The sequence below is a fragment of the Streptopelia decaocto genome (genome assembly GCF_964273445.1).
Source record: "Streptopelia decaocto genome assembly, contig: HAP1_SCAFFOLD_120, whole genome shotgun sequence".
Lineage (NCBI taxonomy): Eukaryota > Metazoa > Chordata > Aves > Columbiformes > Columbidae > Streptopelia > Streptopelia decaocto.
In genome coordinates, this window is record NW_028115250.1 from 265,308 (window position 1) to 281,885 (window position 16,578).

Genomic DNA, 16,578 nt, shown 5'->3' on the forward strand with positions numbered 1-16,578 from the left:
TGGCAGCCTGGCCCCAGTCCCCGCCGCTGCCCTGGCACAAGGAGCAGCCCTGTGCCTGCCAGAGCCCCGGCTGCCCCGGGCAGGGCCTTGGCCTCCCCTCCCGGCCCTGCCCACACAGGTGGCCTCGGTGGCTGCCTTGCTCAGTCCCGCTATGTCGGCTCTGGGGTATCCCCTGGGGTCAGCTCTGATGACGGGGAGGGAACAGGGGTCTGATGGAACTCTGTGCCCAGGGCTGGCTGCGCGGCCCCTGAGGGACCGAAGGGAGGAGGAGAAGCTGGCTGAGATCTGCAGTGGTGAGTAGGGAGCTTGGTCAGGAGGGGATGCCTGGGTGTCTCTGCAGACGTGGGAGATCATCTGGGTTCTGCTTCTTTCTGTTGCAGCCCTTCGGCCCTTGGAGAAGGACAGTAAACCCTTCATCCGCTCCCTTGCTGCTCAGACCATTGCAATCCTGAGCAGTCCAAGGGAGCAGCCACGATCGCGATGGGCCCTGCAAGTCCTGTGCTGCTGGCGTCGCTGACCCAGGTGGAGGAGCAGCTCTGCTTGTGGAAAAATGGCTGGATTTTAATAAAGAGCCCTTCTTGAAGTTGGGTTGGGTGTCTGCCTTTTCCAAGGATCCCAGAACCTCTCTGATTGCTGTGGCACTTTTGAGAGCACAGCCTGGCATCATGGGCAAGGGTGACGTAGCAGACAGGAGCACTTGCAATGAGGCTGTCCAGGGCAGCTGAGATGAATCTCACTGGGCCAGTGGGGTTTGTTCCTGGAGTCACACACAGAAATGTCAGCGTCTCTCAGGCATCCACATCTGAGCTGGCATCCTGGGCTCCTTCTGCACCCAGGGATGTTCAGAGACAGAGTCTGTCCCTTTTACACACAGAGGCAGGAGTCACAGTGTCCCTCTGGCCTCCTGTTGCCACTCCCAAGGGATGGGAGGCACCTCAGCCCTGTGGTGTGTCACTCTGCTCTGCACTCATCTGAGATGTCCCACGCCATGAGGAATGGACATGGGGACATTGGTTAAAGGAACCACAACCCAGTGCTGCATTCAGGCAGTTTGCATGGGATGTTACTCCCAACTTATCAGACTTTCTTAGCTAACATAGTCATAAATCTAAACATGAGCTTCTTCAGCATTCCTTTGGTCTCTTATCAGCACCGAGTACAGCATCCTAGGAAAAATGTGCAGGCTAAAACTCAGAAAAGTACAGCCACCTAGAAGAACATAGATGAAAGAAAAATCACTAAAAGAGAACTGGTCTTGCTTTTCACAAAACCGGGACAGTTTCTAAGCTCTGCAGAAAGTCAGAAAGTTGAAAGCTGTAGTAGGAACTTGCAGCACAGAGACATTGGCTCTGTCCCTTCCTGCTTTAGAAAGAACAGACTGCTTCTCCACCCTCACCGCGAAGAATTTTTTCCTAATATCCAATCTTAACCTCCCCTGGCGCAATGTGAGGCCATTTCCTCTTGTCTTGTCTCTTGCTACTTGGGGAGAAGTTCTTTACCTGCCCAAGAATACACCCATGCAGGCCAGGAGCTTCCAGCTTCTCCAGGAGATGCTGTGGGATAGGGTGTCAAAGGCTTTACTGAAGTCTAATTACACAACATCCACGGCCTTTCCCTCATCTACTAGGTGGGTCACGTGGTTGTAGGAGGACATCAGGTTGGTGAAGCGAGACCTGCCTTTTATAAACCCATGTTGAGTGGGCCTGATCACATGGTTTTCTTGTATGTGCTGTGTGATATCACTCAGGATGTTCTGCTCCATGACCTTCCCTGGCACCAAGACCAGACTGACAGGTCTGTAGTTCCCTGGATCCTCCTTCCAGCTTTTCTTGTGGATGGGCGTCACATTAGCCAACTCCCGGTGAACTGGGACCTCCCCAGTTAACCGGGATTGCTGATAGATAGTGCGAAGTGGCTTAGTGATCACCTTGGCCAGCTCCCTCAGCACCCTTGGGCGTATCCCATCTGGCCCCATAGACTCGTGGGTGTGCAAGTGGTGTAGCAGGTCACTAACCATTCCCCCTTGGCTTATTGTGGCTTCATTCTGCACCCCGAGCCTGTCTCCTGTCTCAGGGGGCTGGGTACCTGGAGCACCACCACTCTGACTCCTAAAGACTGAGGCAAAGAAGGCATTTAGTACTTCAGCCTTGCCCTCGTCTTCTGTCGCTGTGTTTCCGCCCGTACCCCTCAGGGGATGGAGATTCCCTTTAGCCCTCCTTTTGTTGCTCATATATTTATAGAAACATTTCTTGTTACCTTTCGCAGTGGTGCCCAGGCTCAGCTCTAGTTGGTCTTTGGCCTTTCTAATTTTCTCCCTGCCTAACTTTGTGGCATTCTTGTATTCCTCTTGAGCAGCCTGCCCCTCCTTGCAAAGTTTATAAATTCTGCCTTTATTCCCAAGTTCCAGCTGCAGTCCTCTATTCAGCCGGGCCGGAACTTCTTCCCTGCCGTCTCATCTTTAGACAGACAGGGACAGCGTGCTCCTGTGCCTCTAAGATTTCCTTCTGGAAGAGAGACCAGTTTTCCTGGGCTGCTTTGTCCTTCAGGACTGCTTCCCAAGGGACTCTGCCAAGCAGCCTCCTGAACAGGGCAAAGTCTGCCCTTGGGAAGTCCAAGGTGGAAGTTCTGCTGAGCACCCTACTAACTTCTCCAAGAACAGAAAACTCCATCATTTCATGGTCACTATGCCCAAGGCGACCTCCCCGTTGCCCACGAGCCCTTCTGTATTTCTTCTGATGGTATCCATGCAGGTCTTGGTCACGGAAGAGCTCACTTGTTGCTGGTGGCAGCTTTGCTGTTGGGGACACCGCTTTCCAGCAGCCCATGAACCAACCCCACAGGTGCCCAGTGCCGTGAGTACTGCAAGTGGGAGCCCTCTGTGCACAGGGACCCCCTGTCCCTGGGATGGCCGTGCCAGCACCCCCAGCCACCTCCAGCCCCAGGAACCCAGAGCAAGCGGAAACCACAACTCGGCCAATACCAGAAAAAGACAAAGAGCGCAGGTCTGAAAAAACATGAATAAATATCTTTACAGAAAAAAATAGAAAGGTAAACCTATTTACAGAAAGAAACGCGAACTACAACAAATGACAGAGGCAGAAGTCCTGAAACGGCCCCACCCTTGTTGCTCTCGGGGAGAGGTAGGGGACCGAAAAGACGACAAGGGTTGGGAGAGTATTCCGGTTCGGCGTCACGGGCAGCCCCCCTCCCTGCCTGCTTTGTCTCCCCAGGTGCCCCTCCGTAATAGGTTTGAGGCCCTGGATCTTGAAGAAGAGGTAGGTGAGGAGGTGGTGCCAAGCCTGCCTGCAAGATCACGTAGGAAGAGGCAGTCGACTTCACAACTTAAGACTGCCTCTGATAAGAAAGAAAGAAGGGTGATTGTAATAGGAAATTCCCTTCTGAAAGGAACAGAGGGCCCAATATGCAGAGTTGACCCTCATCTTAGGGAAGTTTGTAGTCTCCCTGGAGCCCGGATCAAGGACATTGCTAGAGAGCTCCCCAAACTGGTGCACCCGACGGACTACTACCCGCTGCTGGTCTTCCAGACAGATGGGGAGGAAGCTGCTTCCCGTAGTCTGAGGGGGATGAAGAATGATTTCAAGGTCTTGGGAAGGAGGGTGAAGGACTCAGGGGCTCAAGTGATCTTCTCTTCACTCCTTCCATCTTCAAGTGATGATGTGGGATGGAATAGGAAAATTCACTCTCTAAATGGTTGGCTCCAAGACTGGTGCTACAGGCAGGGCTTTGGATTTTTTGATAATGGTTGGTTTTATAAGACACCAGTCCGGACACTGTCACGTGGGAAAGGTTTATCTCACAGGGGCAAAAGGATGCTGGGGCAGGAATTAGCTGGGCTCATTTGGAAAGCTTTAAACTAGGCTCGAAGGGGGATGGGGTTGTAGCTGGGCTTGTCCCAGTGGGGCTGCATTCTAAAACTGATGAGGACCGGGTGGCCTCCTATGGCCCAAGGGAGAAATTGGCGTGCTCTGCTCGCTCCCTGAAATGCCTGTACACCAATGCACGCAGCATGGGGAATAAGCAGGAGGAGTTAGAATCCTATGTTCGGTCGGGAGATTATGATCTGGTGGCAATTACAGAAACATGGTGGGACAGTTCACATGACTGGAATGTGGTCATGGATGGCTATGCCCTTTTCAGGAAAGACAGGCCAGCCAGGCGTGGTGGTGGAGTTGCTCTCTATGTGAGAGAGCAACTACAATGTACTAAATTCTGCCCAGGAGCGGATGACGAGCGAGTTGAGAGTGTATGGGTCAGGATCAAGGGGCAGGCTGGCAGGGCTGACACCGTTGTGGGTGTCTGTTACAGGCCACCAGATCAGGCTGAGGAAGTTGATGAGGCCTTCTATGGGCAGCTGAGAGTGGCCTCACAGTCACAGGCCATGGTTGTTGTGGGTGATTTTAACTTCCCTGATGTTTGCTGGAAGGACCATTCAGCCAGCCAGCCACAGTCCAGGAGGTTCCTCCAGTGCATTGATGATAACTTCCTCATGCAGATGGTGGAGGAGCCGACTAGGAGAGGTGCACTGCTGGATCTCATCCTCACTAACAAGGAGGGTCTGGTCGAAGCAGTAAAGGTTGAGGGCTGCCTGGGTTGCAGTGACCACGAGATGGTGGAGTTCAGCATCTTGTGTGGCAGGAACAGAATAGCAAGTAGAATTGCAACCCTGGACTTCAGCAGGGCTAACTTTGGCCTTTTCAAGCAATTGCTGGGGGAAATCCCATGGGCAAGACTGCTTGAAGGAAAAGGGGCCCAAGATAGCTGGGTGGCATTCAGAGATTGCTTCTTCCATGCTCAGGATCAGAGCATCCCCACACGTAGGAAGTCAAGGAAGGGAGCCAGGAGGCCTGCGTGGTTGAATAGGGATCTGTTGGGTATGCTCAAGCAGAAGAGGAGAGTTTACAGGTCATGGAAGCAGGGGCTGGCCACTTGGGAGGAATATAAGGCTGTTGTTAGAGGATGTAGGAAGGCAGCTAGGATAGCCAAGGCCTCCTTAGAATTACAGCTGGCGAGAGGGGTCAAGGACAGCAAAAAGAACTTTTTCAAATACATAGCAGATAAAACTAATACCAGAGGCAATGTAGGCCCACTGATGAATGGGGTGGGTGCCCTAGTGGCAGAAGATACAGAGAAGGCAGAATTACTGAATGCCTTCTTTGTCTCTGTCTACTCTGCCGGAGGCTGTCGTGGGGAGCCCTGTACCCCTGAGACCCCGGATGAAGCCAGGTCAATGGAGGAGTTTGCTTTAGTTGATGAGGACTGGGTTAGGGAGCAATTAAATAGTCTGGACATTCATAAATCCATGGGTCCAGATGGGATGCATCCGCGGGTGCTGAGGGAGCTGGCTGAAGTCATTGCTGGACCGCTCTCCATCATCTTTGCCAAGTCTTGGGAAACGGGAGAGGTGCCTGAGGATTGGAGGAAAGCAAATGTCACTCCAGTCTTCAAAAAGGGCAAGAAGGAGGACCCGGGTAATTATAGACCGGTCAGCCTCACCTCTGTCCCTGGTAAAGCAATGGAACAGCTTGTCCTTGGTGCCATCTCAAGGCATATCAAGGATAAGAGGGTTATTAGGGGCAGTCAGCATGGCTTTACCAAGGGTAGGTCATGCTTGACCAACCTCATAGCCTTTTATGAGAATGTAACAAGGTGGATGGATGATGGCAGAGCGGTGGATGTGGTCTACCTTGACTTCAGTAAAGCCTTTGACACAGTCTCCCACAGCATCCTCACAGCTAAGTTGAGGAGGTGTGGTCTAGACAATAGAGTAGTGAGGTGGGTTGCAAACTGGCTTAGGGAGAGAAGCCAGAGAGTGGTAGTCAATGGTGCGGAGTCTAGTTGGAGGCCAGTATCTAGTGGAGTGCCTCAGGGGTCAGTGCTGGGGCCAATATTATTCAATATATTCATTAACGATTTGGACGAGGGAATTGAGTGTACTATCAGCAAGTTTGCTGATGACACCAAGCTGGGAGGAGTGGCTGACACGCCGGAGGGCTGTGCTGCCATCCAGCGGGACCTGGACAGGCTGGAGAGTTGGGCGGGGAATAACCTAATGAAATTTAACAAGGGCAAGTGTAGAGTCCTGCATCTGGGCAGGAACAACCCCAGGTTCCAGTATAGGTTGGGAGATTACATATTAGAGAGCAGTGTAGGGGAAAGGGACCTGGGGGTCCTGGTGGACAACAGGATGACCATGAGCCAGCACTGTGCCCTTGTGGCCAGGAAGGCCAATGGCATCCTGGGGTGGATTACAAGGGGGGTGGTTAGTAGATCGAGAGAGGTCCTCCTTCCCCTCTAGTCCGCCCTGGTGAGACCACATCTGGAATATTGTGTCCAGTTCTGGGCCCCTCAGTTCAAGAAGGACAGGGAACTGCTGGAGAGGGTCCAGCGTAGGGCAACCAAGATGATTAAGGGAGTGGAGCATCTCCCTTATGAAGAAAGGCTGAGGGAGCTGGGTCTCTTTAGTTTGGAGAAGAGGAGACTAAGGGGGGACCTTATTAATGTTTATCAATATATAAAGGGTGAGTGCCATGGGGATGGAGCCAGGCTCTTCTCGGTGGCAAACAATGATAGGACAAGGGGTAATGGGATCAAGCTGGAACACAAAAGGTTCCACTTAAATTTGAGAAGAAACTTCTTCTCAGTGAGGGTGACAGAACACTGGAACAGGCTGCCCGGGGAAGTGGTGGAGTCTCCTTCTCTGGAGACATTCAAAACCCGCCTGGACATGTTCCTGTGCGACCTCACCTAGGTGTTCCTGCTCCAGCAGGGGGATTGGACTAGATGATCTTTTGAGGTCCCTTCCAATCCCAAACATACTGTGATACTGTGATACTGTGATGCATTGCTCTCTACCTGTGTCGTTCAGCACCTTGGCCATTGCATACTGGACATGCGTTGCTCTCTACCTGTGTCCTTCAGCAGATGTTTCCTTGGAGAACAGCAGAATTGTAGTATTGCTGAACAACGTCCTGTACCCATTCTTATATCCAATCATCTACAGTCTTAGAAACAAGACTGTGATACTGGCCCTCAATGAAGCCATTGCCCGTACAAAAACACAGCTTTTCCCCTAATCATGAGGCATTTCTGGGCAGCAATTCCAGTGATCTGCTATCATATGTTAAATAATTCCAATGCCTATGTATGTAACCTCAAGACAGAGATACCTCAGCAGATTTATAGAATCATAGAATCCTTTCAGTTGGAAGAGACCTGACATTGGTGCCAGCAACTGAGAGACCAAAGTGACTGGACATAACAGTGTGTGCGCATGTGTGTGACTGGGGTTGTATGTACCAGTATCTGGAATGGGGCTGCGGCCCTGGGGTCTCATGTGTCCTGGTGTCTGCAACTGGCAAGGCCGGTGTCTTGGGGAGGTGTCACAGTCCATTCAGTGATGGACTCATGATAGTTCATTTACCTTAATCTCAAAGCACAAAATTAAGGCAACCAAAATGCCAAGGGGTTATAATTCAATCAAACAGTGCTATTATATTATTTTGCAAATAATATATATAATTTTGCAAATGTCCAGACAGGCTTCTGAAGAGATGAGTTCAGACATGGTGAGCTGGGTAAGGACAGGTGGAAACTCCTGGATGCCCAGGGGATTAAATACATGTAGTGATAGACAGAGTTCTGGCACTGCAAGCACAGGGAAAGGCCAATGTTTCATCTCCCACAGTCCATACACATTCTGAAAATTCATATTTTGGCAGGATAGAAATTCCACAGACATTTTATTAGAAATATTGAATTATTTCATCTGATTAAAGAATAGAGTGTGGGGATTTTTGTTCTTTTTGTTGTTGTTGTTGGGTTGGTTTGGTTTTCAAGTTTTGAGGGGTGTTCTCAGGTTTTCGGGCTGAGCTCCATGGTCTCACTATAAGCACCCAGTGCAAACCTCGAGAGGCCCCGTGTACCTGAGGTGTTTGCCTGGGACTGGCAGGTATCAGACCAGACTGATAGAGCCATGTCGCTTCCATCATTTACATCTGGTATTCGAGACTTGTGTGCTTAATTAGAAAACTTTCAGGACTGCAGGTAAAGAGGCAGGTACGTGAAGAGCACTGAGAAGAAGTGATAGAAGAATTATGCAGTTGATATCACAGAATCATAGAATCATTTCAGGTGAAAGAGACGCTCAGGCTCATCGAGTTGAACCATAACCTGACTCGAGCACTAAACCATCTCCCTTAAGAACCTCGTATAAACTCCTTTTAAACCCCTGCAGGGATGGTGACTCCACCATTTCCATGGGCAGCCTGTTCCAATGCCTGACAGCCCTTTCCAGGAAGAATTTTTTCCTAATATCCAAGCTAAACCTTCCTGGCACAACTCGAGGCCATTTCCTCTTGTCCTATCACTTGCTAGTCATGAGATGAGACCAACACCCTCCATGTTCCAACCTCCTTTCGGGCAGTTGTATACAGTGATAAGGTCTCCCCTCAGCCTCCTGTTCTCCAGACTGAACCCACCAGTTCCCTCAACCACTCCTCATCACACCTGTGCTCCAGCCCCTCAGCAGCTTTGTCACCTCCTCTGCACTCTCTCTAGTGCCTCAATGTCCTTATGATAAGGACCAGATTCAAGGTGCAGCCATACCAGTTCCAAGTACAGTGGCACAATCACTTCTCTAGTCCCGCTGGCCACACTATTCCTGATACAAGCCAGGATACTATTGGTGGCCTTTTTGGCCACCTGGGCACACGCTGGCTCCTGTTCAGCTTCTGTCGATCAACACGCCCATATCCTTCTCTACCAGAAAATTTTCCAGCCACTCTTCCCCGAGCCTGTATGTTGTGACATAAGTGCAGGACCTGGCACTTGTTCTGGTAAAACCTCAGACAACTGGCCTCAGCCCAATGATCCAGCAGCTCCAGATCCCTCTGCATGGCCTTCCCACCCTCCAGCAGATCAACATTCCCACCCAACTTGGTGTCATCTGCAAACTTACTAAGGGTGCCCTCGATCACCTCACCCAGATCATTGATAGAGATTAAACAGAACTGGCCCTGATACTGAGTCCTGGGGACACCACTCATGACCGGCCACCAATTGGATTTGGCTCCGTTCACCATGACTCTTTGGGCCCATCCCTCCAGCCAGTTCTTGATCCATCACAGATACACCATCCAGGCCATGAGCTGCAGCTTCTCCAGGAGATGCTGTGGGATATGGTGTCAAAGGCTTTACTGCAGTCTAAGTGCACAACATCCACAGCCTTTCCCTCATCTACTAGGGGGGTCACCTTGTCATAGAAGGAGATCAGGTTGGTTAAAAGACACCTGTCTTTCATAAACTCATGTTAACTAAGCCCGATCACATGGTTCTCTTGTAAGTGCAATGTGATGTTACTCGAGATCATCTGCTCCATGACCTTGCCCAGCACAGAAGTTAGACTGACAGTAGTTCCCCAGATCCTCCTTTTGGCCTTTCCTGTAGGTGGGCATCACATTTGCCAACTGCAGAAAAGCTGTAACAACCAGGCGCAAACTTCAGTGGAGAATCTGATGTAAAGAAAAGTGATGTAACTCCCAGGGGGAGTTTGCTTGGTTTGCTTTCTGAAGCAGAAAGGAGACCCATGAGCTCCAGGCAATGGGAAGGGGGATCCTGTCCCTCACACACAGCTCAGGGCTCTTCCTGGGACCGTGGGATGTGGGTGTGCAAGGCCCAGGGAAGGACAACACTGGTACAACAACTTCCAGCTTCCCCATGGGGCTGCAAGGAGGCACCGAGGCCCCAGTGCCATGACGACAACATGTCTTCTCCTGGGCCTCAGTGGCAGAGACAACTGCCATGGCCAAGGGGACAGAGACCTGGGTTCTGTGGGTCCCTTCCAGCCTTGCCAGCGCCCTTTGCCCTCTCCACCACAGGCTGTTCTACACGGTCCTACCCCTGTCCCTCTTTCTCTGCAGGCTGCAGACACCCATCTCGCTTCCCCACCTGCTCTCACCCCAGCATTTCTGCACCTTCATTGATGTGTCTGCACCCTCACTGGCTGCTCTTTGGCACACAAATCGTGGGCTGATCCAGCTCCCTCTGGGTCACCTCTTGCCTCACAGCACTGCCCATCCAGTGACATTTCTTACACCTGATATCCGGTCTCTATCTTCCAAGTGGCACTTCGTGACTTTTTTTTTTGTCTCTCTTGGTTTTTTTCTGCTACTAAGGAAAACTCAACCATCTCTAAAATTGTTCTTCACGCAGGGAACGCAACCCCTTAGGCTTCTTGTGGTTTTTTACCTGACCAGAGAGAGGTAACATCACCATCATCTTCTAAATCCCATGAGTGTTGCTGGCCTTTCAGCTTCTCTGACAGACATGACCATGTCCGTGCTGCTGTCCCGTCATGTTCTCAGGTGGGATGGACATGACAACCCATCTCCAAGGGCTCTTCCTGGGTAGGGCCTGTGGGTACCTTGGCAGAGGTTCTTTCCCAGTCATGTCCCTGCTGCTGGGCTGTCACCTCCAGAGACAGAACTGACCTCACTGTCCCTTCACAGCCACAGGATTCTGACTGGATTATGAGTGTCTGAGACCCAACTGACCTCATAATACCACACCCATCCATCCCCCTCCTTAGCACCCAGGACCTCACCAGACTGAAGCATGTTCTATACATTCCTACACCTGCCCCTCTTTCCCACAGGCTGTAGACACCCATCTCGCTTCCTTACCTTGTTCAAATTTGTCAAATATATTTCCTACTAACACTGTGAGTGAAAAGCACTCTTCACTGGAACTCCTGTACTTCTGTTAACACCTTCCATATCTCTTCTTCTACCTTACCTTTTTTTTTTTTTTTTTCCTATTCTTTCACCTATTCTCTCTCCAGAAACCTGTCCAAGGCAAAAATTCTGACAAATCACAAAATAACTCAGGTTTGCAGAGAGCCCTTGTCTCACTCATCTTGTCTCACTCTCCTGCTCAGGGTGAACCAGGTGAGGTTGCTCAAGGCCTCCACCCAGGTTTACATCACCCTAAAAGGCACTGAAAGTGCTCTCTGATACATCATGGAAGAGGAGAATAAGATGTTCAACAATGTCAGCCCATGTGCTGGTCACTGGGAGATGACACCAGTAACTGGCTGCATGGAGGAATTTGTACCACTGGTCATATTTGCGCTTGATGGTTCAGCCAACTTTCCACCCAGCATCCACTTCTTGAGCCCCATCAGCACCACAATGGCCAGAAGGAGACCATGGCTGAGCCTTGCAAATGCCTTGTACACAACATGCCTTTCTTTCCCCTGTCCGTTTTGGTTCAGCAATCCCTTCCTTGTCCTTCACATTCCTGGAAATGGCTGCAGGAGGCTTGTCCCATCCCCTTCACAGGGAGGGAGGTAGGGTGGTCAGCCTGTAGTTATCCCAGTTCCTATCCCTGCTCTTCTCGAAGATGGGTTTGAGGTCTGCGTTTCCTTAGGACCCCAGAACCATTCTGGATTCTATGGCACTTTTGAGATCACAATCTGGAATCACAAGAAAGGGTGACAGAGCAGACTGGAACACTTGAAATGATCCTGTCCAAGGCAGCTGAGATGAATCTCACTGATCCAGTGGGGTTTGTTCCTGGAGTCACACACAGAAATATCAGGGTTCTGTGAGGCATCCATATCTGAGTTGGTCTCATGACTCCTTCTGCACCCAGGGATGCTCAGAGACAAAGTCTGTCCCTTTTACTCACAGAGGCAGGAGCCACAGTGTCCCTCTGGCCTCCTGTTGCTGCTCCCAAAGGATGGGAGACACCTCAGCCCTGCACTGTGTCACCTGCTCTGCACTCATCTGAGATGTCCCACGTCATGAGGAATGGACACAGGGACCTCAGTTCAAGGAAGCACAACCCAGTGCAGCATTCAAGTGATTTCCCATAGGTTATTCCTCCCAATATGAAGTGACCTCAGCACCTCGTCTGTCTCACAGGCCTTCACGGAATGGAAAGGAATAGTTGACGGTATTTGTGCTCACTCAGGTTCATGTCACCTCACGTACATGATGTGCATGCTCACATCTCATCTGTACAAGGAAAACATGGACTGCTGAACTATTCATTGAGTGTCCATCCATGGAGAGAAAACAGCCTCTGTGGGTGAGAAGCCAGTGCGGGAAATGACGGTTGTGAGGGGCCAGTGCATGGTGATTGACCTGGGGCTCCTTCCATGGGGTGTCCAGTGCACTGGGGCACAGCCCAGCCCCTGCTCTGCTGGCCCTGCAGGTCTCTGGCAGGAGCCTGGCTGTGAGAGGACACTGCTGTGTGCCAGCCCTGCACACACACGCTGTTCAGCTGTACAATGGTGTTTAATCTGAGGGTGACTTTCTTGGACATGTTATTGAGAAAAACTCTGTAAGAAGTTGAAGACTTGAACCTTCCAGCTCTGCCCATAGGAGATCACCTTTCTGTCTGGAAAGGCTATTGTGAGGCCAGCTCTGTGACACAAGTGCCCATTGCCTGTCCCGGCCTGCGCTCACAGAACTGACACACAGCAGGACGGTGACCAAGCTGCCCGAACACTCAGGCTTTGCACCAACACCAGGGATGAGAAGGAGAGTGTGGGAGTGGAACCAGAACAGCTCTGGAAGAACAAGCGCTGCTGCTCCCTGGCAGTGCTGCCAGGCTGGACTTTTTTCCCCTCCTCTCATGAACACAGGAACCATCCCTGAATCTCTAAAAAGGCCTTGCAGGAAGGATATAGTGATAAACAAGTCACTAAAGAGTCTTTTATTTTGTTTAGAGACAAGGAGAGCATGGCTCCTCATTTACACAGCCAACAGTTATAAAAGAAAAGCCAATAGTGAATTAGAAAGGGGATGACAACATTATCACAATAAGAAAACAACTAATAACAAGAAAAAATTTGGATGACAGGCTGGACCTGTAATTAGCTACATTAAAATGGCTATATAGAAGCAGATGGGCGGTTTATTGCTCTAAAAAACACTAAGATATGAGTTTCCACAGGGCATCCTTGAGCTCCTGGTTCCTCATGCTGTAGATGAGGGGGTTCACTGCTGGAGGCACCACCGAGTACAGAACAGACACCACCAGGTCCAGGGATGGGGAGGAGATGGAGGAGGGCTTCAGGTGGGCAAACATGCCTGTGCTGAGGAACAGGGAGACCACGGCCAGGTGAGGGAGGCAGGTGGAAAAGGCTTTGTGCCGTCCCTGCTCAAAGGGGATCCTCAGCACGGCCTTCAAGATCTGCACATAGGACACCACAATGAACACAAAACACCAGAGGTCAAAAAATACACTAACCACAAGAAGCCCAAGTTCCCTGAGGTAGGAGTGTGAGCAGGAGAGCTTGACGATCTGAGGGATTTCACAGAAGAACTGGTCCAGGGCATTGCCCTTGCACAGGGGCAGTGAAAATGTATTGGCTGTGTGCAGCAGAGCAGTGAGAAACCCAGTGGCCCAGGCAGCTGCTGCCATGTGGACACAAGCTCTGCTGCCCAGGAGGGTCCCGTAGTGCAGGGGTTTGCAGATGGCAACGTAGCGGTCGTAGGCCATGACTGTGAGGAGATAAAACTCTGCTGTGATCAAGAAGAGAAACAAAAAGAGCTGTGTTGCACATCCCAAGTATGAGATGGCCCTGGAATCCCAGAGGGAATTAGCCATGGACTTGGGGAGAATGGTGGAGATGGAGCCCAGGTCAAGGAAGGAGAGGTTGAGCAGGAAGAAGTACATGGGGGTGTGGAGGTGCTGGTCCCAGGCTATGGTGGTGATGATGAGGCCGTTGCCCAGGAGGGCAGCCAGGTAGATGCCCAGGAAGAGCCAGAAGTGCAAGAGCTGCAGCTCCCGTGTGTCTGTGAACGGCAGGAGGAGGAACTGGGTGATGGAGCTGCTGTTGGACATTTGCTGCCTGTGGGCATGAGGACCTGTGCAAGGAGGAAAAGATAGTGAAGGTTTAGATGAGACTTCTCTGGGAATAATCAAAACCATTTCCCACAGACCCTCCCACCCTGTCACACAAAGAGACACTTTTCATTTTTCCAGGAAAATGTCCTGGCTGGATCCCTCGTCGGTGCTTGATGAGTGTGCAATGAAGAGCAGGGTCTCTGCCCAGGGGTTCCTGAGGAGTCAGCCTGGCCCTGTGTGATTGGGTGGGCAGGGGCCAGTCCTGGGGTTCAGCTTTGTCAGCTGGAACCGCTCCTGGTGCAGAAGGGACTGTCAGCATCTGTACCCCCAGGCCTGAGAAACTGAGTTTAAGAGGTTTTGGGTTTCTACAGCTCCTTCTCCCCTCCCACCCCGGGGAGTGTTCTTGGGTGTCAGAAACCCTCAGCATTTCTGCTGCACTCAGGGAGAACAGAGCGAGTCCTGCGAGACCAGAGGGTGCCTGTGGGTCAGTGCAGAGTGAGGGCAGCTGCTCTGTCCCTCTGTCTTGCTCCAGCTGCCCTGGACTGGCACCTTTCTGAGATGGAGCCTGATCACACTCCCATGTTACCCTGAAAAGCCACCAGGCACTGCTGAGAGCAGAGGGACCCATCTCAGACCATGACAGGTCTCACCCTTTCCTAAGGTCTCAGCACCCAACGTTTAGCCCAGGACACACACAGCTCATTCCCCATCCCCACAGACTGCATTGCCCACAGCCCACAGGTCAGAGCAAAGCTGGGACACGTGTGCCCATGGACACACCTGCAGGAAAGGACCCACAAGATCAGGCTGTGACTCTGCAGCTGAAACTGCCATCCCCAGAGAGCCTGACAGCAAGAACAAGATCCCAACAGCAGTGACCCAGAGCAGGGGAGCAAGAAGGAAAATTCGGTGAGGGTGGGTGTGAGAGAGGCCAGGGCAGAGGCAGCCGGGCACTCAGACAGCGTCACCCTTCCCCAGCTGTGCAGCCACCTCCCAGACACCAACACTGCCGGGCAGCTGCTCTCAGCCCCTGTGCTCTGCAGAGGAACTGGAGCTCTGGCTGCACAGGAGCTGCTTCATGCCTTGGAGCCCCCGGCCCTGAGGGCAGAGGCTTTGCTGGGTGGGAGAGGAGGCCAGGGGGCTGCTCACAGGAGGGATCTGCACTGCAGGGGATCACAGGGACTTTGCTCTGTTCTCCCTCCCATAACAATTCCGGGGTCGGTTTCCTCTCATTTCTGATCATTTCCCTGCTGCCTGGTGATTCTCCCTCTGGGAGGTGTTTCCCTGTTCATGTCTGTTCCCTGTCAGTGCTCACAGATCATCCCACCCTCTGTGCCCTCCCCCTGGCCCCACAGATCCTGCCTGTTCACAGGGCACTGCCTGGGGGCATCTTCCTGTTTGCAGGCTGGAAAACAGGACAGGTCAGACTAAGGCTGACGGGTCCAGCCAAGGTGATGCAGGTGCTGTGCACAGGCAGAGAGGTGGTGAAGGGATGTCATGAGCCTTCTGGCAGACGTACTGATCACTCAGAGTTGCAGTTCAGGAGTCTCAGTGACTTGTTTAAGCATGAGAGCTCATTTTCATTTTATCCTTTCCTGCACCCCCCACCCCTTGGGAGAGGAAACTGAAAAGACAGGCTCAGGAAAGCTCCTTATCTGTCTGCTAATCCTTACATTGACCTTGTCCTTGAGGCATCCCCATGGAAAAATCCTGGGGGTGTTCTGGATGTGTGAGCAGCCCTGACCCACACAGCACCCTCTCCACAGCAGAAGCAACTTTACTGCACAATAGGGTTTGCTCCTTCACATGACAGCTTCTCCCCTCAGTGTCGTTGGGATCTCCCGGGCAGGCTGAGCTCTGACCCTGGCAGGCGGCAGAGTCCCTGCCCGGCACAGCCCTGGGGTGCAGGGACCCTGCTCTGCAGGACAGCCCTGGGCACCCCTGCCTGCACATTTACATTTACACCCCACAGCCATCCTGGGGAGAATGCAGCATTCACGTCTTGTGACTCTGACAGTGCAGAAGGCAATCCCTGCTCTGCAGCACATCCTCTCCTCTGCATCAGAGAATCTTTGAGAGCTGTACTTACATCTCTCGCAGGCTCTGCAATGTGACAGCTTTCTGAGATCCTACCAAGATTTGCAGATGCAATGTCCTGCAGCCACAGGCTTCATATCTGAGAAGATTTTGTTTCTGCTGACCTCTCAGCATCCTCCCAGCCCAGGCTGTGTTTCCCTCTGTCTGCCTGGCTCCTGTGCCCTCGGTGCTGCAGGCAGAGCCCTCAGCCCTGCTGCGTGTGCAGAGGAGCTGCTCCTGGGCAGAGCTGTCTCTCTGCAGCGCTGCCACTTGCCATGAGCTCCCTGTGTCCCAGGAGCCCAGCCCAGCTCAGCATCACAGGAGCAGCCCATGATGTCCCTTTCTCTGTCCCCTCTGGGCTCCCTCCAGGGCTCCAATGGCACAACTTTGAAGTTGAAGTAATCAGTGATGTTGATTCTCTCTCCTCTTCAGAGACACTTCTTTCCAGCATTGTATTTTTCATTTTAAAAAATAAATTGGTATGAGAATCATCTTTCTTGTCCCATCATTAGACAGGACACCAGGAATGTTACAGCAAAGGATCTAATTTCTCAAGGCTAGGGGACGAGTATCTTCAGTTGAATGAACTTAGGCATTTTGTTCTGGTTTTACACTCCTAGGTCTAGA

General features: G+C 51.7%; 1 protein-coding gene across 1 annotated transcript; it reads right to left on the bottom strand.

Annotated features, from left to right (window-relative positions):
• Positions 1-12,957: 12,957 nt before the first annotated feature.
• Positions 12,958-16,089, bottom strand: LOC309452851 (olfactory receptor 14A16-like; the record flags this gene model as incomplete). The annotated part of the gene is made up of 2 exons (XM_082077513.1): positions 15,965-16,089; positions 12,958-13,895 (listed from the first exon to the last, which is right to left on the bottom strand). The coding sequence occupies exon 2, from the start codon at positions 13,870-13,872 to the stop codon at positions 12,958-12,960; it is 915 nt and encodes a 304-aa protein (XP_081933639.1). The 5' UTR covers positions 13,873-13,895; positions 15,965-16,089.
• Positions 16,090-16,578: the final 489 nt, after the last annotated feature.